This window comes from Crocodylus siamensis, chromosome 4, assembly GCF_052110815.1.
Source record: "Crocodylus siamensis isolate JL-2025a chromosome 4, ASM5211081v1, whole genome shotgun sequence".
In the NCBI taxonomy this organism is placed as follows: Eukaryota; Metazoa; Chordata; order Crocodylia; family Crocodylidae; genus Crocodylus; species Crocodylus siamensis.
The window spans coordinates 89079379-89104789 of NC_143398.1; the positions used below are offsets into that span (position 1 = coordinate 89079379).

At 43.3% G+C, this 25411-nt stretch overlaps 1 protein-coding gene across 1 annotated transcript in view; it reads right to left on the reverse strand.

The window, feature by feature from the left end:
* UTP20 (UTP20 small subunit processome component) overlaps positions 1–24656 on the reverse strand; it is a 101978-nt gene extending 77322 nt beyond the window's left edge. Inside the window, exons 1-15 of the mRNA XM_090042822.1 lie at positions 24518–24656; positions 19658–19738; positions 17983–18049; positions 17606–17738; positions 16885–17073; positions 14539–14620; positions 14092–14229; positions 13464–13619; positions 11009–11155; positions 10213–10347; positions 8030–8107; positions 6235–6413; positions 3867–4022; positions 3336–3424; positions 140–245 (exon numbers count right to left, since the gene is read on the reverse strand). Coding sequence (XP_089898948.1) covers positions 140–245; positions 3336–3424; positions 3867–4022; positions 6235–6413; positions 8030–8107; positions 10213–10347; positions 11009–11155; positions 13464–13619; positions 14092–14229; positions 14539–14620; positions 16885–17073; positions 17606–17738; positions 17983–18049; positions 19658–19738; positions 24518–24562 — 1781 coding nt within the window. The 5' untranslated portion in view covers positions 24563–24656. The remainder of the gene's footprint in view (positions 1–139; positions 246–3335; positions 3425–3866; positions 4023–6234; positions 6414–8029; positions 8108–10212; positions 10348–11008; positions 11156–13463; positions 13620–14091; positions 14230–14538; positions 14621–16884; positions 17074–17605; positions 17739–17982; positions 18050–19657; positions 19739–24517) is intronic.
* Between the last annotated feature and the right edge of the window lie 755 nt (positions 24657–25411).

Genomic DNA, 25411 nt, shown 5'->3' on the forward strand with positions numbered 1-25411 from the left:
AGTTGTGACCAACACAATTCCATTTCCCAAAGAAACATAAGAATAAAGATTTGTTTTACTTAAGAGCCCTTATATAAAGGCAAAGTCATCTTTCCACTATATTAAGTGGAATACCAGGAAGACAAAATAGTTTACTTACGTCACCAAGCTCTTCACACGTTCCACAGGTAACAAAAGGAGAATTTCAGAAGATTCTGATAAACTAAGTAGTGTGCTTACAGCTTGGCAGGCCACAAACAGGCTTTCTGGGAAGAGAGAGCAAGACCAATCTATATATCCATTTGTTCGCATTGTATTTGTTTGTCTCTCAAATAAAAGGAGGCAGAGGTGAAACAATCATAATCCAACTGCCCTGCAACCAGCATTTCTGTCACTAAAGGCAGTAATTTGAACTCCTGTCATCCATCATGGAGTCATAAACAAAAGTTCCCTAAGGATCATCAAAGCACACGTCCAATCTGATCTGCTGTATTTCCTAAACGTGGGAAGCACCCTGTTTGTGTCTACATAAGGAGAGCCAAGTACTAGAATTAAGCTCTGCTCTACAGTTCCCAGAAGAAATACTGCACTTAAATGGTGCTTGGCAAAGAAAAAATACAAAAACCATTAGAGAGAGAAAAGGTGAGGTGGGGGATGGAAATAAAAAGAAATGTACCAAGTGCCCCTACTGCCAGTGGTTCTCAACCTTTTTAGACTCAAAGAACCCTTTGAAAAAAATGCCAGCTCTTAGCTTTCACTTATTTCTTGACTATGGAGAAGTAACAGAACAATTGTTCTGTTGCAAAGAACTCACAAAGACCTCAACAGATCAGAACATTGCTGACGCCATAGATTCTCATTTTAAATCTCTGGATTTAGTTTGTGAGTTATGTGCAGGTGTTTGCACAGCACTTTGTGGCACCCTCAGGAGGATCTCGCGGCACCCAAGAGTGCTGCAGCACTTTGGCTGAGAATCACTGCCCTATAACTTTGCATCTTGGGCTGCTCCCAGATGTTACTTTTGCAGGGCTACAAATTTGGAGCCCTATAAAAATAACAAGTAATGTGGGCAGCCACATATTCAGAGGCCCCCTGGCTGGAGTACAGCAAAAGAATACTCTTCAGCCAGGGTATGACTGGGGGCTGCTCCATACTTGCCCCCACCCCTGGGGAGTCTATCAGTGAGCCAGACAGGTACATTAACAAACATGCAAGTCTAGCTCCCAGGCAGCCCAGAAGCCAGCTGGCTCTTGGTTCGCTAGGGGTTGTTTAAAGGTCCCAGTGCTTTAATGAGCTGCTGGTGTTTCAGCCACAAAAGCTCTTCACAGTTCCTGGGCTGCAGGCAGCTCCAACACCTTTACTGCCAGGTGGCAGTAGTGACAGGGATCCCTGCAAGCCTCTGGTAATGCAGAAGCCTGAATGCTAATCAGCAGCAGTCCAGGCTCCCAGGCTGCAGGTATGCCAGGGCCTTTACTCAGAGCTTGGGAGCTGGATCACCAGTCTGGAAGCCCTGACAATTCATCCGTGGGCAGGCTGACAGGAAACCAGCTGGTTTCACCTCCTTGCTCCTCTTGAAGTTGGGAATAGAGAACAGAGTACCATGGGACCATCAGGGTCCAACTATGACCCCCTACCTGGCCATATATTAAATTTGACAAAGAAGCTGCTGTTCAAATGGCAACATTCTTTGTTGTTGATCTGCCATTTTTGTGGCAGATACGTCATTTTTATCCTGGGACAAAATGCATTAATGTCTGGCGTGTTGCCCTTTGTTGCGGGAGACCTGCATATGCACAGCAACGTAGGGAACATCTGGAGGAAGCCTCAACAATATATGGAAGGATTTCCAGTTTTCTAAGGGATATAGAAACCAAGTTCCATTAGAAATGAATGGAAAAGGGCTTTCAATAGGCTAGATGGGTTTAAAAAGTCTCATTCATAGTATCGTACCTGCAGATCACACACCTTTAGTCATAAAGGATTTCTCTCTCAGGTCCACTCCTATTATAATTATCCCTGCACTACACAGCCAAAATACCTTCCAGTCATGAAGGTAGAGCACAATTCTCATCAATGCCACACCTAAATAGGCCACAGGGCTGTTTGCAGTATAATTGACCACTCCTTTCTTTTCCTATTGCAGAAGAGTCATTGTTTCTATGCCAAGTATGCAACAGAAGACTTTTGAAATATGGAGGAGTTATTTACCCAGCTTCTATTGAAAATTAGTAGGAACTGGGTACCTATTCTTCATTGTGCCTTTAAAAAATCTTCTGCCATTTTGATCTGCCACTATGCCCCCACTGCCCCCCTCCCCCACAAGCTCTTTCTGATTACCGATCTGTGCTCTGAACTTCTTACTGAAACCATTAGGAAATTCTGCTTTTAAAAACAGAAAGTAGTGGCAGAATCAGACTATGTATCTATTACTTTTAGATTATTAAGGGATTTTCCTCTAGAATTAATTACAATAGACTAAAGCAGTTGTGTAGCATATAAAAATATGGACAGGAAGAACAGCTGGTGTTACTGACAGAAAAACAGTATTGAAGTGGAAAAGCAAAATGCAGTACACTTCTTTGGGTATTTCTATGAAGATTAATCTAGATTATGGTTGTTTGATTGATACAAACATGTACCTGCTGCAAGCACTCCGAGATCCATGGATAAAGAGTGCTCCATAAACAAAACGTTGGTATCCGTTCATACGGCTGCCTAACACTGAATTTAATTATACCTGCCAGAGTAATAATTTTCACAAGCATTTTCAATCCAATCATAAGAGTTCTCTGGTAAAGGTTATATTAATGATTAACAGCTTATTAATTTGTGCCACTGTACCTGTAGGCAAGACTTTTAATTTCAGAATTGCTATCAACACTACCTGTGATGCTGATAGTGAAATCCTAGACTTGCAGATTCCAACCACTGCAGCCAGAGAACCCTTATAAAAATAATAAGAGTATTACTATCTCATTGACACGAGGTGTCCTAGTTTGACCTGGCTTGGATCTGCTTTTCATTTCTTTGCCTTCCTGCTTGCTTCTTTTTCTTCACAATGTGTCTTTCAAATCCTATCTTCCTCTCCATCTCAGTCAGACACACCTTTTGTGTCTGCTTCTGTGGATTTCTTGTCCAATCACTATCCTTTGACATGATATTTATCTTTCCACCCTATTATTTCTATAAATGACAATTGCTGTCCTATTTCCTTTTTCTCTTTTTCAGTTGTGGGTTTCAGGTTTTACTGGGTTGCCCATTAAACTGGGATACAGTGTAGTTCTTCTTCTTTACTATGCCTTGTTTCTCCAGCATAACTGTGCCAATAAGAAGCTAATGAATGCAAGATATCTGACCTTTGCGGAGGCCTCCTTTGTCAATAGCCACGAAGAGGGATTCTATAAACCTGGTGACTGGTGGCACGATTTTTTCTTTGTCTATTGGTCTGCCAAAAATGAAGTTAGAAATTTTTATTGCAATGCTAATACCAGACACAAAACAATGGCTTATCTCATAAAGTTTGTTCACTTCATTTCACAACTTTAACCACACCATTAATTATGATTTTCTAAATTCTTTTTTCCAGCAGCACTGATACAAATGAGAGTTGCTTGGTTCCTTAGGGACATTAGACAACAACAGTTCTTGGAGCAACTTTTTCAAGGCTACCGAGTGAGAAGCCAGGAAAAAAAACTTCCCAACTTTGGCAGTGACTTGCTTTGTCACCACAGATAAGTGATTTCAGTTGTTTCGCAGTTTACCCATCTGTAAATTGGGGATCATAATGTCCCTTCCTTTGCTTTGAGATCTATAAGTGGTCCAAGATACATGAGCTAAGTAGCAGCAGTATTCAAATATAAGGCAACTGTATCATAGATACCCCTTACCTAATATGTGGAAGTACCACAAGGGCAGCCCAAGAGTGTGAAAGATTAGTAACGTCTTCATTTCCTGGTAACTGAATTAGAGATAGAATGTGATCCAGCACTGGCACTAGTGACCTTTCTCCATTGCTCTTATTTTTCTGCTGTCTTGTACTGGCCCTAAAAATAAAACCAAAAACTTTATTAGTAACTCACCATTACATTACAGCAGTTATACTTTCCCCTGCCAATCCTGACATTTAAACTTAAATTGGCTCCTTTTAATGTTTATCAGGGGTGCTCATCAGGATCTGGGGGAACATCTATTCAAGAGTGCACCCCAAGGGATGACAAGATCAAATGGTCACAAACTCCTCTGTGACCGTTTCAGGCTGGACATAAGGAAGAACTTCTTTACTGTCCGAGCCCCCAAGGTTTGGAACGGACTGCCGCCAGGGGTAGTTCAAGCACCTACCTTGAATGCCTTCAAAAGACATTTGGATGTTTATCTTGCTGGGATCCTATGACTCTAGCTGACTTCCTGCCCTTTGGACAGGGGGCTGGACTCAATGATCTTCCAAGATCCCCTCCAGCCCTAATGTCTATGAAATCTATGAAATGTGAAGTTGGGCCCCTTCGTAACCCAAAGCAGCACACTTTTGGATGGGCTTCTTATTATCTTCACAACATAAAGTACCAACCACCCATTCATTCCTAATCTGCAGAGGACTAGAAATTGTCTATAAAGAATTACTGCGTTTCAACAGGATTTGGGGCTTGCTCCCACACCTCAGAAGTTGTTGCTGCTTAGCTGTAAAAGTAGGGTGCATATATCTGTATTTAAGATGGGATGTAAATCTATCCAAATCCCAAAAATTAGTCAAAGAAAAAGTGTTTTCTATGATACCCTATGGGGCCTTACTATCTGCCTGGATAAAAGGTTTAGCTCCCTCACACCAAGCAACAGCTTGTTCTTTGTTCCCTAAAGAAAACAAGCTCGCATGGCCCATTTTCAGATGTAGGTCTCTTTACTATATTGCTTGGCTTCTCTCAGTCAATGCTCATCTGCCCAGGGCGGTATAATAAGCCTAGGGGCCTAGTGGCTGCCATTCTCCTCTTGACCTCAGCCTGGTGTTCCATGATGTGGACAACCCCTACAGACAGATAAGAAAGTGCCTGCAAGTTAGCCCTTGAAAATCTCCAGAGCAAAGGAGTTCGTTTCTACAGAATAGATCATTTTTAAACTACAGTTCCATGGAATTGGGCAGGTTTTCTTCTCTCCCTCTCTATATAGAGGTAAAGTTCAGCATTCCCTTTAGTCCTAAGAAATGATGTATTGTTCAAAAACAGGCCCAGAACTAAAGATTCCTGATCATACTTTGATACCTCCAAAACAGAAAAGAACATGTGACAGAAGCACCTGGAATTCAGAACACTTTGAATAATTGTTGGGGCTTTTACTTTATCACCAGTGTATTGCAGAAGAACCAAGAAACCAGAATTGTGGCCAGGGTCCTATGGTACCACATGCTGAACATATATTTAGGAAGACATAGTCCCTACCACCACAAGACTGAACACCTTCATATCCACCCCACCCCATGAGCAAGGCCAGGCAGACTGCCAAGAAGTAAGTCTCACCTCCCAGTACCTGCTCTGCATACACACAGAGAGGCTGGCATAGCCCCAAAGGCATGCTCCAGGCTCTTACCTTGGATCACACTAAATCAGGGGCGGACAATTATTTCTGGCAGAGGGCTGCTTACAGAATTTCAGCAAGCCATCAAGGGCTGCATAACAGGCACCTAAATATTCTTCTTTAAAATTTTTTTAGGGACCCCGCAGGCATAACAGGCAGCTAAATATTCTTTTAAAAAATTTTTTAGGGACCCCGCAGGTCAGATGTGGCCCATGGGCTGCATTTTACCCATCCCTGTGCTAAATTGTCTAGTCTACAAATCTGCAGGGTACACAAAGCGGATAAGTGCTTATTTCTCATCAGTGTATCCAGTATCACTCAACTGGCCTACCAAGGTACCATAAGCAACATATGAAAGCTGGCAAGAGAAATTTGGATCTGCTTGACTGGCCTCTGTATGTTACCGTATCCTAAATGTTTATATTCTGAACAGTTCTGAATACTAGAAAGCAAAATATATTGCTAAGCTGCTTTGAGAAGAGAGTAAACCTTGGAGAAGAGACAAGTGTTCACTCCTCTCTGTGACAGATGTATAGTAAATGTTTAAGCTGCCAGTGCTGCAGAGATTAGACCAGCTCCTCAAAGGAAGATAAATAGTCAGTGAAGTGGCAGTCTGCTTGACAATGCTATCTTCCAAACCTTTTCAAGGAAAGCATAGATATAACATTATTTGTGGGGCATGTAGAGACTTACCCTATGGATGACTGTGTGAAAACAAGAGGATACTTTTCAAAAGCCATTGAGCCAACTGTGGGAGGTTCTGCTTTCACCAGAATAAGTTTAGCCAGAATTGCTAAGGCCTCATTGCTAGCCTGAACATCTTCTCCAGAGAAGCAGTGCTCAATATACTCCAGAAAGCATGGAAGAAAATGCTAGGAGAAAAAAAAAGTCTCTCCAATTCTGACCAAGACAATAATGAACCCAAGATAGCAGCTCCTGGGGTAGCTGCAGTCTGTGTAATACACCATCTGACACTGACCAGGGATTCCTTATAGGACCAAAAATTTGAAGATACGACTGACCAGTACTAATTTCAGGCTCCCCACAGAGCACATGAACCCCAAGGTCAACCCTGCTCTATGCAAAGAAACCCGTTTTCCTCGACTGCATTCCTCGTATTTCCTCCACAAAGCACTGGGCCACCATATTCAGGCTACCCCACCCCACAAGATATCCCTAGTTTTCCATCTCAATCCCTGCTATACCCACACAGAAATCCCTGTTCTCAATACCATCTATAAAAATCCCAAGCTTTCATCTTCATCTCTGTTCCTCCTCTCCTGAGAGTTGCCTTTCCCTCTGTGAACACAGTATCTCCTGCCCCATTGTCAGTTTTTCCTTAAACTTTGGTGTCAGACACCAAACCTTATTTGAGGAAATTTGTCAGCAGTTTCATTATACTAAGAAACTTTCTTTGTCCTCCCAATTTATTCTTTTTTATATTCAAAAGGAGGATTAGTGTGACTGAGAGCCTCTCTGTACATTTCTTGCAGTGTTCACATCTCTCTGAGTGCTGCTGCATGTTAAAGGATTTGGGAAAAAGTAAACCACTGCACCCTAAGTTTCCCAAATGTTTGATTTTTTAAAAGTTTTGTACTTCAACTGAGACAAGTCCCCTGCTAACCAATCTGTTGGGGACATGTCACAAATAGCAGAGTCAAGATATTTAATTTTCTGGGGGAAATTCATGTAGGTGCTACAGATGTTAAACACTCATCATATGCAAAGGTACACCGCTATTTTAACCATTGGTTGCTCTTTAACTCCCATCCCATGCCTACCCTTTCAGGAATCCCATGAACTAAGATGATATTTTAGGACCTGTGTTAAGGGGGAACTACAACCAAACAAACTAGAATCTATAATAATGTATAGAAAAGAGAGGTTTTGTTTAGTTTTGCTTTATCACTTTCATTTTTTGATTTACAGTGACCTCAAGGATATGTCTACATCAACATGACCATGATAGATGGAACCACACTGAAACACAGCCTTCCCACTGTACACAAACTATACCCAAAAAGGATGCATCCTAGGTGATGTTTGTGGGGCACTGGGAATGCACCAACAGATTCATGTCTCAGGCATGCTTACTGGTATATGCCCATACCATACCACAAGGGAATTAGCCATTTGGGCTATAGTATATGCAGAGTAGTCATGTAGTATTTTACTGCAGCATACTAGTGCAGTTTTCTGATGGTGTAAACATGACCTAAGACTCCACCACTCCTACAAAATCACAAAAACATGGAAGATGGATGTTCAAAAATTATAAGCCACAGCAACAGACAATATCTTATCATAGGAAGTAGATAAGAGATACTATGAATTTAGCAGCTGTAATGGAGTTTCCATGCTCAGTAGTCAAAATAACATTCCAACCTCCTCTCAGTCCTTCCCCACCCAAGGGGATGAACCCCCTACATTGCTTATGCTGATATGTCATTTGGCTACTAAATAGACTAAAAATGAAAAGTTCACCTACCCTCTCAAACTGTTTCATTGCAAACATTGCCTCAGAGAAATTCAAAAGGTTGTGTCTTTCAAATCCACTTCTAAATACCTGCAAGATGGAAATGAAGAAGGGTTACACCAGCAACAAGCAGCTTATTTGTTCATAAAGGAAATAGAGACATGAAGTCTACATTCCTCATATGCACATGGTAGGTGTTTCTCTGTGTTGATGGTGTGATGTATAAATGTCGACTCATCTCTCCTGACCCTGAGCATTACATGCGCAACACCAAGTACTTGAGTAGTCCCACTGAGGTTGCTGGAACTGCTCTCATGGTCACCAGTATTCAAATGCCTGTAGGATCAAGTCTTATGGACAGAACTGGACACACAGCAGGGTTGCCAGGAAGAGAAATAATCTTGTTGAGACAGAGGCGAGCACCTAAACAACATCAGTTTCTGACAGAACCACAGGATCATAGAAAAATAGGGTACAAAAGGGACTTCAAGAGGTCATCTAGTCCAGCCCCCGACTCGAACAAGGATCATCATGTTCTGAACGCAGACACATGTTTGCCTAACCTGAACTTAAAATGTTCCAATCATGGAGATTCCAATACCTCTACAGGTATTCTGTTCCAATGCTCAATCATTCCCATACTTAGAAAGCTTTTCCTAATATCTAATAGGAGTGTGCAAAACGGGCCATATTCAGTTTGGATTCGGCCTGAATCCAAATCTGAAGATCCGATGTTGATTCAGAGAATCAGCAATTCAGACACAGACACACCTTTAAGGGTTTTTTCTACATACCTCAAGGTAACAGGCATGGCTTGTGAACTCTGCAATGCTGGGGCGCATGGAGCATCCCACAGGAGCATGGCCCAAAGTGTTTCCGGGCTGCTTCCAGGTCTGCTGCTGAGTGTGCTGGGGGACCCCCCATGCTCCTGTGGGATGTTCCATCTGCCCCAGCATCACAGCCCTGTACCTTGAGGTATGTTAAAAAAAACTTTTAAAGCTGTGTCCATGTCTGAATTGTCGATTTTTTCTGAATCTCACCAAATAGATTCAGAGGGTTCCAATTCGATTCGGAGCGATTAAAGGGTCTCCTGATTCAATTCGGATTCAGAGATTTAGCCACCGAATCTAATCAGGGATCGAAGCTTTGCAGAGCCTTAATACCTAACCTTGCTGCTATTTAAGCCCATTACTTCTAGTATAGTTCCCTGTAGGCACAGAAAACAATTGATCACTGTCCTCTTTATAGCAACCTTTGGAGTTTATGAAAGATGATCATATCCTTCCTCAGTCTTTGTTTCTTTGGATTAAATTATCCTAGTTCTTACTTCATTTCCTCATGGGACATGTTTTCTAGACCTCTAATCATTTGGGTTCTTTTTCCCTTTGGCTTCTTTCCAATCTGTTCTCAATTTTCTTAAAATGCACTGCTGAAAACTGGACAGACCAACAAACTGATGGGAAGAATCACTTCCTTTGTATACAAAATGTTTATTAATATATCCAAGTATGCTATTAACTTTTTTTTTTTGCACAAATATGATGCATTACTTGCTATATAACCTATATTCAGCTTGCAGTCCATTATAACCTGCCAGGTCTTTTCCTGAAATATTGTAGCCTAGCCAGTCACTCCCCATCTTGTATTCGCATATTTAACTAATCTAGTCCTACTGTGATACTTTACACTTGTCCTTGTAACACCTGTAATAATATTTTATCTTTTTTTTTTCAGACCGTTTATCAAGGTCACTGAATCTTAATCACAACCATTTAGAAGTGAGTTATTCTGCATAGCTTGGGATCATCTAAAAACATTAAGCATATGGCTCAATTCCATTTTGAAAAAATTAATAAAGATACAGAACAATATTATGCCCAAGATCAACCCGTGAAGAACCTTACTTGATACCTCTCTATGCATTTGTAGAGAGACTGGCACAAGGGACTCGCTCTCAGCTAAGGCTTCTAGACACTACTCTAATACAAATATACGACAAATTAAACAAGCTCTGGATCAACTCCTACACATTCACCACATGCATTGTTTCAGTCAGGGCAGTTTGTACCTTCTCTATAACACAAGAAAGATGCGAACATCTTTGTGTAAACCATTTTCTAGTTTACTCCATCTGAGTGTGTTCATTCTAGAGAGCTTGGACTGGGATGTATCTGCTGCAAAATGCACTTTGTTACCTTCTCAATAGTTTCCTTTGTCAAAGCATCTGGCAGAAACACGTTTTCAGCAAGAAGCAAGGCAGAAATGGCTTTAAGCAGGGTCTCACAACATGATGCTGAGAGATCCGGTGTTTGTAACATTGTCATTAATGTCTGTGGAATAAGAGACAGAGAAAACAGTTGTCACATATCTTGTAGGAAAATGAAGCTCCAGTTTGAGTGGGCTGAAGTCTCTCTTCCGCAAGAAAAGCTAACAGGGAAAGTGTAACATTCTGAGCCTCAGCCAATGGAAATTCCCCCTAACAGCCCTGTTAGTTGGGTGAGGGCTAGGTTTGCTTCCAGAAATGACACAACCCATGAGTGTCCCTAGATCCATGATGGAAGACACGGGGAGCCCTGAAGAGCCACTTTCCTAAGGCCTCTGAACCAACTCCAGCTGTACAGAAACTTCAGGAACCGTGGCTTCACAGTTACCAAGAGAGGATGCCCACTGTCCATTTCTCAGAGTCTGTACCCCTGGGTCTCAGGGCTGGAGGGGGAGGGAGAAGGGAAAAGACACTTAGAAAAAAGGATATGCTGTAAGATAATACCCACAGGATCACATCAGGACAGAAAATCAATGCCCAAGTGTTGCCAAGCTGGATGGAAGAGTGATGCTCTCAACTGCAGTTACACTTACTCCAGACCCCGGCACTTTCTGACCCAAGTCCTGAAGTCACTGAATCACTGAACAGCCACACTGGACCCCATCTCCACCTCAGATGCACATGATCCACCTCTGAGTATACTGGCCAAACGGGAGGCCCTGACCCACCTTACAAACTGCTTCAGGTTGTGAGATTTTGGACCCGTTTCCATGCTCTGCTAGGATCAGATATACTTGCAATATCATTTCAAATTGTGCTGAACTCTCAGAAGAGTTGGTCTTAGTTATTTTCTTTTGCAATTCTATGACAGAGTCCTGCAAAAAATAATAATTTGACAAAAAATAATCAGATCCTGGTCTTAGATGAAGCTAACCTAAAAGAATTCCCATGACTGGATGTTTCAGCAGCCTGATCTGTTATCACAGACATTCTTATCCCCATCTAGTAAATTGGCCTTTCCAAAAACAAAGATACACCTAAGAGGTTAAAATAACCTAATAAACAGCATTCTGTAGCTCTTGGACAGAAATGCAAATACCTTTAAAGTGATTTTCTCCTTCCAAGAAGGTTTACTGATGGCAGGCCAAAGAGACAGAAGAAACAATCATTTTGTACTCAGCTGCATGTGAATGCATTGACCAGATTCTGACCTCAACTGATGTCGCAAATTCTAGTGAATCTGCACATGAAAAACTAGCCCTTACTGAAGTTCGTGGGAGACGCAGAATGAATTCCAACAGGGTTGGTATTTTATCCTGATGGCAGGTTTTTATGAAACAAGTTTCTGACCACAGGAATGAAAAACTGCTAATTAAGTAAAGGGTTCCCTGGCTTGGTGGCCTTTAACTTGGCGGGGTGGCAGGAAGGGAGAAAAAGGTATTTCACTAGCTGCTCGGTAAGATCACAGACTGAGTTTTCCTGCAAATTCCTATTTTAAGCTCTTATATCACAGAATAGATTGAAGAAGCACTAAATGCAAACTACCAAACTCAGGTTGACTGAATAAAAGCCATCCATGCCTTACCTGGTAAGGCATTTTAAAAATATCTAGCATGTAATACTCTGTGACTGACATTTCCTCCAAATGAGGTGCTGCTAAATGGCACACAACACTTGGGCCCCCTCTACATATTACAGGTATTGTGCAATTAACTGGAGACTAGCTACACATGCCAACTAGCTGTTACACAACAAATATCTCCAATGAGCTATAATGTTAGACCTCGAAAATGTGTACTACCTTTCCAGTTGGTTCCTATCGAGCTTTAAACTTGCACATGTAGCTGAAAGGGCTCCCAACTGCAAGGGTGCAGCATGCCCAGCTTAAAACCCCTGGGCCTCGTGGCTGCCACAATCCCTAGGGCTTGGAGGTGTGTGAAATCACCTGCCACAATCCTCAGGATCCAGGATGCCTCTTGCACCCCCAGGGCAGGGGGAAATCGCTCTTATGGCAATCCTTTAGCCCCAGGTGTTTTCCTATAGTCCTTGTGGCAATCTTCAGGCTCCAAGGGTTTCCTGCACCACAGAGCCCTAGGGATTGCGACACCTGCTATCCCCAGGGTCGGGGGTTTCCTGCACCTCTGGGATACAGAAATCACCTCTGAGGTGATCCTCCAGCCCTGGGTTTTTCCTGCACCCCCAGGCAGAGCCCCCCTATGGTACAGGAAATTGGGGCAACCGCCCTGGGCCCCACACTTTGGTGGGGCCCTGCGCAGCTGGGCAGTGGCCACAGCTGGCGGCTCAGCCCTGCACTGCAGAAGAAGCACGGAGACCCTCCCCCTCCACTTTTGCAAGGGTACCACAACCCCATGCAGTGTTATGGGGGCCACGCACAGCCTGATTTGACCTAGGCCCCATGCCCCACTAGGGTTGGCTCTGCCCCCAGGGCTGGTCAGAAGTGCCTCTGCAGCAATCCTTCAGCCCTGGGGGTTTCCTGAACCCCAGGCAGCTATAATCCCCAGGGTCGTCTCCTCTTCCTTTCCTGCCCTCCACCAAGGCAGGGGGAATCACCCCTGGAATGGGGATTATAACCACCCTGCCCCAGGGTTGCGTGGGGTCCACCTGGGGTTGGAAACCCCTCAACTGGGATGCATAAGACTGCCAACCATGGAAGCCTGCTTCTTGCCCATGTAAGGGGGAGCCCAGGATTGGGCAACATGGCACAATGCAATCTAATATGTGATCCCACAACCGGGTCTCCTACCATGGGCATGTGAGAAGGTGCAATTGTGTGAATTGCATATTAGATCCCATCGCACCTTTGCCTGCAAATGTAGAGGGGGCCTTGGACATGCTGTGTCAGACCCTGAGGTAAGCCAAGAATCCATCAGGTCCCACTGACACAACGACCTAAAGCAGGTGTGTTAAATATATGGCCCATGGGCCGAAGCCAGCCTGTGGGTCACCGGACCCAAATCCCACCCCACACAACCCAGCATGACTGTGCTAACTCATCAGCCAGTGGCCCTAGGTATCTGCATAAGGAAGGGGAGGATTTTTCTGCTAAGAGTCTGACATGTATGTTAATGTTTCCATCACACAGAAATAGCAAACCCACCACACCCAGATATTTTCCTGGTGGGAGTTCACCTCTCTTTCAGCTTCTCAAGAATAAGAACTCACTTGCAAACAACTGAAGAGAACATCAAAATGCTCCTTGTAGATGTACACTGCAGCTGATTTTACCATATATTTGAAGGCTTCTCCAACAACAATCCATGGAAGCTCAACTTCAACTTCCGTAATAGGACCCAGCTTTAGCATAATTAACTTTATAGCCTGGGAAGGAAGAGACAGATTAAAGTTCTACAACTCTTTCATCATAGGAAATCTTTCTAAGATGTCAAAATGGTAATGGGATGTTTTATTCAACTATTGCAGGAAACATTCTCTAAAAGATTTAGAATTAGCAAGAGGCATAATAATTTAGAGTTCAGAATTTTTATATTCCTCAAATGAGCACAATGAACATGTTTACATGCATTATCAGCTAATAAAAATCATTTCAAATGCAGACATATTATACTACTATTAAAAGCAAAAACCTGAAGCAGTCCTTTCAAGAAGCTATTACAGTTATTAAGGTATAATGAACAGCACAGTTTGCATTAAGGATCCAAACTCTTCTGAAGTGAACAAGACACCAAATATCTTAAAAGAATACTTGATTAGGTTGCCATATAGCAATAGATGTTGGTTGTTTAAAAAACACTGTCCTTTTCCCATTTGTTTGACATGCCCAGGTACTTACTGTCTCTGCACAAGAGTGGAACATGTTTCTAACCCCCTTGCACATCTCGAAAAGCAACTGCCCGACACCTTCCACCTTTTCTGGGTGCTCTCTCAAGTCCAGAAACATTAAATTGAACAGGGCGTTTTTATCAGAAACCTACAAAACAAAATGAACCAGGAAAACACTATCTTCATTTGAAATCAACCATATGGAAAGACAACATTAAATGGCTAGTGACAGCACCATCTTACTTTAAGCATCAATTTACACCCACTAAATCTAAAACAACATCAGTCAATTAAGTAGAAAGGGTCAGATTTTCAACCAATGGACAGAAATCCAGTACATGTTTTATCAGGTCCTTTATTCTCTACCTATTTCAGGATTTCCAGTATTTGTTAGCCCAAAGCTCAAAACCACCATGAAACCCTGTAAGAATTGCATTAAAAAAAAATCACCACCTACCTTTCTCATTAAAAAGGTAAAGCTTTCAGCAGCAAAATTTCTGATGTGTGGTTTGTTGCGAGCCAACAGGGTACTATATAAACTACAAATAAAATAGGCGATTAACATAATACTAGCACAAAAGAAGCAACACGAGAGAGTGAACACTATATGCCAATGTTCTGGTGTACTGTTTTACATTTTTTTCACTGACATCTGATATTCTGCCAGTTTGGACTGTAATCTCTTCACAACAGGGGCTGCCTCTTAATATTGGGACCTATACAACGGGTTTTAGATGGAACCACAAAGCACTATTCTAATGAAAACAGCTAACAACAACAAAAACAACATCACGACTTTGGGACAGCTCAAGTTTTGGGACAAGGTTCTCAATGCTAACCAACTATTTGATGACAGTCCAGTTTGATAAGCAGCTGAGATGTTATGACCTAACTGTGACAACTATCATACTTGATTTAACCAATTACAGAAATGATCTCCTAAAATAAAATTCAAGACAGGCTTACAACTTACTAAAAAGCAAAGTGTAAATACTAATCTAATAGTCAAGAGCAGTGAAAGATTTTCTTTTCCTGGTTTGTTGTCCTACTGAACATACACTTGGTTTTAATACCTTCTATTGAGGAGAATGACAAACACATTTACTTATAGAAAGAACAGCCCAGGGGTGGGCAATTTGGATTGGAGGGCAACATTGGGAGTTTTGGTGAGCTGTTGCAAGCTGGGTCAGCACCTCTGCCTCCTCCCCTGCCATGTAGGCACCCCCACCCAGCCTGCAACAGCTCACCAGAGCTCCCTAAGCTGCTGTACTTTTCGCTCAGCTGGGTGGCTGGGATGGGGCTGTGGCAGTCAGGAAACAGCATCCAGCAGGCGGAGCCAGACCTGGGACTGTGGGGCCAGAGTCCAGGGCAGAGCTGTGATCAGTGCAACATGCACTGGTTCCATGGGTAGGAGTGTGCAGGGAGCAGATCACACATCTGCCCTGGGACCCACACTTGTGCTATCCACTCCCAGCAATCCCAGGGTCTCCAGGGAGACTGGCCAGGGCACGCAGACAGGTGGCTGGCATGGGGGTCGCAGATGGGCAGCTGCATCCAAGAGTGGGATGGGTGGGCAGAACTGGGGTTGGAACTGGGATCACAGGGCAAAGACAGCATAGGCCAGGGTCTGGGGCAGAGCCACAATCTGCTCCCTGCACACGCCTACCTGTGGAACCAGTGCCTGTTGCAGGGGCGTGCGGGGAGCAGATTATGGTTCTGCCCTGGGTGGTGGCCCCATGATCCTAACTCTGGCCCCACCTACCTGTCCTGTTCCCCGTCTGCTGCAGCCCCATCCCAGACACCTAGCTGAGCACAGAGCACAGCCACTTAGAGTTCTGGTGAGCTGTTGTGGGCTGGATAGGGGTGCGGGGAGGAAGGAAGGAAAGAATGATGACCCAACTTGCAACAGCTCACCAAAACTCCCTAAGTGGCCCTCCAGTCCAAATAATTGTTCACCCCTGAACTATGCTCTGTATAAGTAAATGTGTTTGTCATTTTCCTCAAAAGAAAATATTAAAACCAAATATATGTTCAATAGGACAACAAACCATGAAAAAAATCTCTTTGACTGCTCTTGGCTAATAGATTAGTATTTATACTTTGTTTTTTACTAAGTTGCAAGCCTGTCTTGAGTTTTAATAACCCCAAGCCTCAGCTCCACACTGCCACCACCCCACAATCATGGACCCACCCACTTGTTCCACTCCTGGACACCATGCCCTGCCCTCCTGCAACCCCATCCCATCTGCCCAGCCGTATGCCTTGCCCACAGTGGCTGGTGCAGGAAGGACAGGCTGAGGAGCCTGGGCAGCAGGGCTGGGTCCAGTGGCAGCCAGGAGGAGCTGCTGCCACCAGGGCTGCTGGGAAGCAAGTCCGGCTGCTGCACCAGCCCAGTCCTGCTACAGGCCCAGTGCCAGCAGGACCAGCTGCACCCCGTGGCTGGGCCAGGTGGGACTGAGGGACCTGCCACAGGCAGATAAAATCCCTTGGCAGGTCAAATGCAGCCCATGAGCCATATTTTGCCCACCTCTACCATAACCTATGCTTCAGTGCAAGTAGCCAGACTTCTTGGAAAGACACTCAGTGATTCTTCCCACAACGCAGACTTCTGCTTAAGTCCGTGAGATGCCAAGGAAGAACAAGTTCACAGGACTGGACTCATGCTTTGTTCCTAAAACCCTAAAGAGCTCATTAATAATTATAATTAAAAGCACCCTATATATTACCTCACAGCAAGTCATTTTACATTATATGTCACCTCATTTGCATTATCATCTAATGAATGTAGCCTAGTAATACTTACCTATATATGTTGGATATATCCTTCACCATTAATCTCCACAGGTATTTGTAAAGATAGGAAAGAGAAGTAAAAGCCCATTCCAGCAGCTCTGTGTCCTGGGTATCCAGCAACTTGGTAATAGCCAGAAAAAAGTCTGGGAAGTGAGGGTAGAAATCTGTCTGCAGATCTCGAGCCAGGTGAACCACTAGGCTAGATTTTCAAAGAACAGATGTCAACATAAAAAAATACCAGTAAAAGACAATAGCTCACTGTCTAGCCGGGCAATACCATATGAAATTTCACCTATGCTAGGGTTGTACAGTAGTATGAAAGATTTTTAAAAGACAGGATATACATGCTCATCCCCTTGGCTGTTATTTTTTCAATTAAAATAGTCTTGGTTCAAAGTAACATAACTAACTGAAAGTGAAACATGAACCAACAGCGGCCTCTAATACACAAGTACTCTGACTGACATCATATGTGAACTCACAGCAACGTGCTTCCTAAGCTACTGCAGAGATCTGTCTAGTTACCTTTGAGGGCTGTTTTTAAGAAAAACTTAAACCTGTAATATTATTATTAAAAAATAAAGAAATATCACTGTTGTAGACATGTCACAACAGCATGCAGGCAAAGCAATTTTTTTTCGGTGATGCCAAACAAACATAGTGGTTGTGGTAGGATTTACCCACATTTTCCTAAGATGATACCAAGTTAACATTTTATAGAATGCACTTACTCCAGAAGGGGTTGATACGCAAGACTGCCTTTGATTTGCAGATGAGTCTTCAAGCTTTGCACAACAGCGCTCTGATAATATACCAGCTGGTTGAATGACTGGCATTTGTTAATCACTTCCCTGTAGAACTTTACTGTACAAAGAAAAAGGGAATTCTTAAGAATGGGGTCCCCACTACTGGCAACGATGTAGGATTAAGACCATCAGTTCCCTCAAAACCCAATCTAAAATCTACAAGTCAGCACAAAGATTCCAAATCACTCTGATATACTTTGAATCATGATAAACATTTTCAAAGTTAATTTCCCCTCTGTTAAGCATGACATTACAATACAAGCAAACAATACAAATAAATAAGAAAGAATGTTAAAATATACCAAAATGATGGGTGAGGTTCAGCTCTTTCCATTTCTGCAGTCCTTCATAAAAATAGGTTTCAACATCCTATCAAAAACCAAGAATTACCATTAGCCTAACATAGCCAAGTTAAAACAGGCTTAGAAGATAAAGCATGCAAAAATGCCTCAAGAATGCATTAAAGGGATAGTTAAATAAATGTTGGTACCTTCACTGAAAAACAACTATTGCTAAAATATGGACCTGTTCCTCAAATACAAGCAGACAAAGTGACAGGGGCACATGATGTTTCTCTATCAAACATTAACTTAAAAAAAGGTAATACCGTTGATGCATGTAAAACGTATTTCCAAATCTGATTCTAATTTTACAACATATTTATTATTTAAAAGCCACCCACTTAACAAATATGCATTTAAATTTACAGACCACGAGCCATCCCATCAAAATTAATAGGGCTCCTCACAGAGGAGAGACAAGCACATGAATCTTTGCACTGTCAGGACTTCACAAGACTGATTGCTTTTCTGCCCTAATAAACAAATTTGAAATAAGTTTCAATTAGAAATAACTTTGCCTTTGCTGTATCTTCAAGAGATACAGCTTTTTTTTTTAATGGCCCATTAAAAAAAAGATATACTAAGAATCTGCCTGAAAACTGATTTGTATTGACTTTTTCCTACTCATTTCATAGCTTGTGTCCTATGGATGTATTTATAGCATTATAGCAAATTAAGGGATTTCATAAATATGGGACTGTGAGTAACAATGAGGCAAAGTACACATGTAGGGTTTGACTCTGTTCCCACTGAAATCAATTCAGGGTTTGACACAACAGGTTTGAATTTGACATAATGTTTGCCAGCAGACAGCATGCTGCTGGGAGCCAAGAAGGAAGGAAAAGCTTCTGGACAGCTCAGACCACAGACTGTGGAACCAGCCGGTTTATGTAAACTACTGCTTCCCACCCACCCTTTCAGAGCAAAGAAAAAATGTTGTCATTGATTTGTATGGAGAAAAACAGAAATGCTAATAAAAAGAAAAAAATCAGCAAACAAAAGACTTTTGTGAACACATTTGATTTTTTTTCTAGGGATATGGGTCATTAAATCTTAGGTCTTAAACCTGTAGGACTGGTCATGATATTCTGATGAGATGATCCATTGCCTGTCTATTCAAATACTTTGTATTAGGTCCTCATTGCTATCAAATAGAAAGATCAGAAAAAACAGCTGGCAATGTTGGTTGAGTTGCTGAGCTCTATGGCTTGATCCTGCAAAAACTTATGAAGGTGTTTCAGAGACATACTGTAAGTAGTCATGGGACAAACTCAGTGAATTAGATTCTATTAAGTTGTTCCTGGACTGGGGCCTTGAAATGTTATTTTTCACAGAAAGACTTCAAGCAATCAGTCCTCTCTATTGCCCTATAGGCCACAAAAGAGTGATCCACAAACCATGGTCAAAGCAGCTCTGCTTTACTCTTCAGATTTGCATGACGTGATTGGGGACTAGGTACAGGACTAAGACTAAGAAGAGCTTCATTGATAAATGAGGGCAATGAAGGTACCTCAATTTCCTCTTCGGGTACAAAAAACCCATAATAACTAAATTACTGCTGACAAATATTTAGTGACAAAGTGCTTTGAGATCCTTGTTTGAACCCTCCATAGAAATGAAAAATGATTATACTCGCCTCAGCATAGTTTCCAGTCCTGTCGATCCGATGAATAATATCAATATTAACATTGCCTAAGCGTTCTGAAAAGGTGAGAAACTGTAAAATAAACAAACAAACAAAAAAATCAATTGCTATTCTTCTGCAAGAGAGTAAAAGAATTCCTTTTAAATTAATTTCACTAATACACGCAGTATAAACACAGGTGTTACTTCTAAAGAGACACTACCCAAGAATATAGGCCAAAAATTCAGGATTACTAATTCAATATTATTTTACATAAATATTATTTAAGAGAAAATTCTTTTGTAAAGTCAATGAAGTCCGTTTTTTAAACCAGAAGAAGGGTTAGAAACAACTCTGTGACATTTACAACCAACCTCTGTAGCACCCTGTAAATGTAAGAGAACAGCTATCCTGGCCTTGCAAAGAAGGAAAAAGAATACAATGAGGAAAAAAACTACGTGAAGCAGACATCAAGTTTCAGTTTCAAAATAGGGTAAAGTAAATTAACAACAGAAAGAAGAAAAATTACTTTTTGGATTATCTCAGTTTTCAGTAATACAGTGATAGTTGCTCATGTATCCAAAGAGCTTGATCCAGCTCTGGACAGACCTATGAGAAGCCTCATTGACTTCAGCGGAGGTAAAGGGGAAAAAGAGAGTGTGAATGTAAACAGAGGATCAAGATAGATGAAAGAGACTACAGGAATACTGCCCATTTAGATTTTTTTAATTAACATTTTGATTCAACAGGCTTGAAAATATCCCCCAAAAGTATTGTTCTCAAAACATTTTTCTTCCTGCCTCCAACTCACTTTTGCTTGATATCTGTAGTCTTTCCACAAGGCAGGCAGATTAACCAACTATATAAACACTGAACACAGCTACATGCAAAATGCTTTTTATTTGCTAGAAGCCATACAAAAAATTAGAACTCTTGGTTCCAATTTATTTAATTTAATTTTTTTTATGTAGGTTCTTTCTATTATAGCAATCTTTAATACTAGTTGTAACTGTAGCAAGTACCATATTTTAAGAAAGAAACTTAATAATCAAGCAACTGGCGTCTATCTAAACAACTGGTGTTTTCTATGATCACTTCAAAATCCCTTATGAGACAATCACCGTAAGAAGAGTATTAGTATTATTGCATATTACACTAAAGCAGGGACAGGCAATTATTTTGGGCAAAGGGCCGCTTACTGAGTTTTGGCAAGCCACTGAGGGCCACATGACAGGCAGCCCAGGACAGATAAATAGTAATTTTCAAAATTTTTTAGGTGCCCCATGGGCTGGATAGAATGGCTTGGCGGGCCATATTTTGCCCACCCCTGCACTAAAGAAACAAGTATGGTTATATCAGTGCAAAGCAGGATCTGAAAGGCTTTCAAGGGCTGAATCATCCCCTCTAGCAGAACAGAATACAGGAAAGGAAAAGTTATATTGCAAATTGCAGTTTTCTATCCCTTGTCATCAAGGCATGGCACTCACATATCCTACAAATATCATGAAGTAACAAAAAAAATGTGCCTCAGAGTCAGGGTAGACCAGGAAACCTGCTATTTCTTCACCTCCTCTGTATCTAGTAGCACAGCTTGCTCAGGAGTCTTGTCACTAGGTCCCCCAAACCCACGCTTATAGTCCTAATCTCACGTCCTGAGACAGCAAGGGGTTTGAAGACACAAATTCAAGAACTGAGGAAACTCGTCATAAAATCCTGGGGAAATTTTACCATGAGCTTGCCAAGGGACACAGATCTGCAAACAGCCTCTCTCCTATCCAGTTCTCCACAACCCCTTATCTTTATAAGTCTCTAGACTAAGAAAGTTTTACATTAATTTCCTAGATTCCCCACATTGTGAACCCAAACAGAGTACAGACTCTGTTCAACACCAGGTCATCCAACCCTATTGAAAACTGGTCAAAATGAGCTGTCATGTGTATAACACTAAAAGGCACCAGCAGTCATCAAAACTAAGACTTCCCAACATCATTAGCACTAGTGAGAAGCTAAAACCAAATCGGTTATTATGTTAAGACATTTTGGTATTTTTTTCTAGCACAGATGAGGCTGAAGAAATACAATAATGTTTCTATCTGAGACAATTTCATCCCAACTTGGACAAAACCACTGACAGGCTCAGAGAAAGGGAAAACGATACTGTTTTGGTTCTTCAGTCTTTTAATGCAGTAGTTCTCAAAATATGGAACAGCAGACTGCTGGGAGCTGGCAAAAGTCATGATAAGCAGTCCATAGACCCCAGCATACCTTTTCTGTTTTCAATTAAAGCTTTGATAGTCAGAGCTTCTGCCAGTCTAAAAGAATTCCTGAAGTTTAACAGACACATACTGAGGACTGTCAAAGGAGGACTTTTAGTTTTAGTCCTTCCAGTGAAGACTGGAAGGATTCAGAGAATGGGCTGTATGGTATACACTATTTAAAACTCTGCACTGAAAAGCACACTAATGACTGAAACAGTGCAAATGAAACATTTTGCACTCCATTTTAGTAAGATTGGAGGGCTACTGTCACTGTAATGGTCCAGGAAATACAAGAAAACAGATTTTCTGTGTTATCTTTTATTGGACCAGCTGTGTAGTTGGGAGAGCTGTTGGATAAGCTTCTGTACATCAAATACACTTCTAAGGGCTTGAGGAAGGAGGGCACTTGATGCCAGAAAGCTTGTCCAATAGACCTCCCAACTATACAGCTGGTCCAATAAGAGATATCACAGATAATCCTTGCCTCTCCTACATTCCCTTGTTCCTCAGAGTGCCTGCTACCCCCCATAGCAGCTTTGAAATGGAAAAGAGCTGGCCAATTCAAATCTGTTTTAGCAATATTGAAACTGAAGGCCTCTGCTCAGTTTCACCAATGACAGGGTGTAGTGACATAACAAAGCTGATATTGGGTTGGGGAGCTCCTGCGAACTGAAGCAGTTTGTGTACTTCACAGGAGATCTCCAATGTTTGCCACACTGCAAGCAGCAGGCATGCAAATTGGCTTGCTGTCAAACAAACACTGCACTCATGTAATACGCACATCAGGGCAGATTCTTTAAAGACACTAGAACAAAAAAAGGCAAACAAAACTCATTCTAACAGTGTGAGACCAGAGCAGAAGCTGGAACAGGAATGAGGCTTGAGTAGGGGGATAAGAAGAACAGATCTTTCAGGCCACAGCCTTGCTCCCTTCCCCTTCCCACCCCCATTGCCAAAGCCTGATCAGCACTGGGCGTTGGCCTCAGGCCACCCAGTGGCCACAAGAATCATAGAAAAATTAGGATGGAAGGAACTTCAAGAGGTCACTTAGCTCAGCATTTCCCAACCTTTTGGTTCTGGAGGCACACTTACTGAGCCGAATGTGGAGCAGGGGTGGAGTGGCTGGGCGCACATGGCTGAACACAGTGCACAGATGCAAATCACTGGCTGGAGCCACCCCCCACCCCCATCACCTGTGGGTGTGTGTCCATGGTGGCAGCAGGCGGAGGGCGTAGCTCCAGCCCAAAATTCCCGGAGCACCTGGACATGCCTCGTGGCACACTGGTTGGGAAACGCTGATCTAGCCCAACCCCCCGCTCAAAGCAAGACTATCCTAACCTATGTCATCCCAGCCAAAGCTTTGTCTAGCCACGTCTTAAAAACCTCCAAGGGCAGAGCTTTCACCACCTCTGTGGGTAATCTGTTCTAGTGCTTTACCACCCTCCTAGTAAGAAAGTTTTCCCTAATATCTAACCTAAACTTCCCTTGCTGCAACTTGAGACCATTGCTCCTTGTTCTATCATCTGTCACCACCTTCACAAAACATTTCATCCTAACTCACATCATTGTTTTTAAAACAGACCAAAAAAAGCTTTAATGTACAAAACTGTGAAACATTTCATTGTTATCTTGTAACATATTACGGTCTTGCAACATTCTTTCAAATAGAAGTGCCTATGACAACATGGCCCACCAATAGCATACCATCGCATGCTCTATTACAGCGATTCTCAGCCTGCGGGCTGCAAGATCATACACAAGGGTTGTGAGCAAACTTTAAAAATGGCTTCTCCTTTAAAGGAGAAAAACATGGGAAATTGGCTTTTCCCTTGCAGGCACACTAGGAGGCAGTGGGTTGGGAATGAGGGGTACTGGGTTGGGACAGGCCATCAATGTTTACAACTGGGTCCAGGTACAAAAAAGGTTGAGAACCGCTGCCCTATAGAACGCAGAACACCCAACCTATACAGGGAGCTGGACTACGTGACCTCCTGAGGTCCTTTCCAACCCTAATTTTCTATGATTCTATGAATGGCAAGTGGAATGCAGCTGTTACAAATCAATTCAGCCCAGTGGTGGTGTGTAGGGGGTGCATGGGCACCCCGACAGGCTGTGCACCCTGCTTAGGTGACTTGCGGGTGGGCAGGTGGGAGTGCTGGTGACCTCCCCCATGAGTGCTGGATGAAGCGCCGCAGCCACTTCCCAGACCTCCCCCTGCCCCCCGTCACTGACTGGTTGCTGGGCGGTAGGGGGCACCTGGCCCCCCTTACTAAGGTGGCACCAGTCGCCCATGATTCAGCCTAAGCCTCCCTTCTTTCCCCCCAGTTTCAAATCCTTAACAACACCCCAGCCCTCCTGATGGGGGTGGAGCAGCGGCCAGCTCCCAAAAGGGTCCCAGCTGCTGGGCAGCGGTTCTCACCCCGATTTTGAGTGCTGACATTTCGCTCGGATTTTTTGGGGCCGCAGAAAAATCTCTAACAAAGTCGGCTGCGGCCCCGCGCCGGGAAGGACCACAGCATGTCTGGCGTAGCCGTACGCCTCGCTGCCGGCGCGGCCCCCCGAAGGCAACTCGAGCCCCCCCACCCGCTCGACAGTCGCCCCCGCCGCCCCTCACCCTGTGCGTGTTGGCCGCCTTGTGGGAGGCGGATTTGTTCTTCATGGTCCCGGGGCAGGAGGGGGCGCGGCGCGGCGGGGGGACCTCAGCACAAGCACAGACACACGTGCGGGCCTAACTGCTGGGCGCCGCCATCTTGGCCGAGGGATGCTGGGAGCACGGCCCGCCCGCGGCTCCGCCTCCCGCCCCGCCCGCCTGCCGGCCGCTTGTAACGTGTCGGCTGCAGGGGGCGCGATGCTTCCTGTGGCGCCACAGCCCCTGCCGCGAGGCGCACGAGCCAAGCGAGATGCCTTTGCACGCCACGCGCCGGCACCCATGCCAGGGGCGGCTTACGCCTGCTGTGGGTGTTTGGGCCTGGCTGCAGGCTCAAGTGAAAGTGGGCTAGGAAGCAAGGACAGAGTTGTTCCACGTTGTCAAGCACTAACTTTAGAGCCGTTGGCTCTTTTTTTATTTAAGGTTGGGCAGTCATTTTTATCCGGTAACAGTTGCTTTGCAGGCGCGGCAGGACTAAATTTATGGCGCGGTTGGCTAGTGAATTGTGCAATATATGTAACGTTACGCAGGGGGCTTAGGTCATCTATCCACTGCTGGAGGGGGGGCTTTCATTAAAGCAGCACTCGCTTCCTGAATACACATGGCATGGAGGGGGCTGCAGTGTGCTAATTAGCACACTCGAGCAGACTCGCGGCAGACTAGATTGAGTCTGCTCTTAGCACGCTTGGGAGCAGAGGTCCCTGACATGTATAAGTGCCCCTAGATACCTGATTGGTAGGCAAACTTCCCAGCTCCGTGCTGGACAGTTTCTGTGGCAACGTTTGGGTTTTCACCTTAGTTTGTCTCCCACCATTCAGAGGTGCTTGTGCACTTCCTTCACCACAGCATTAAATTCACTTT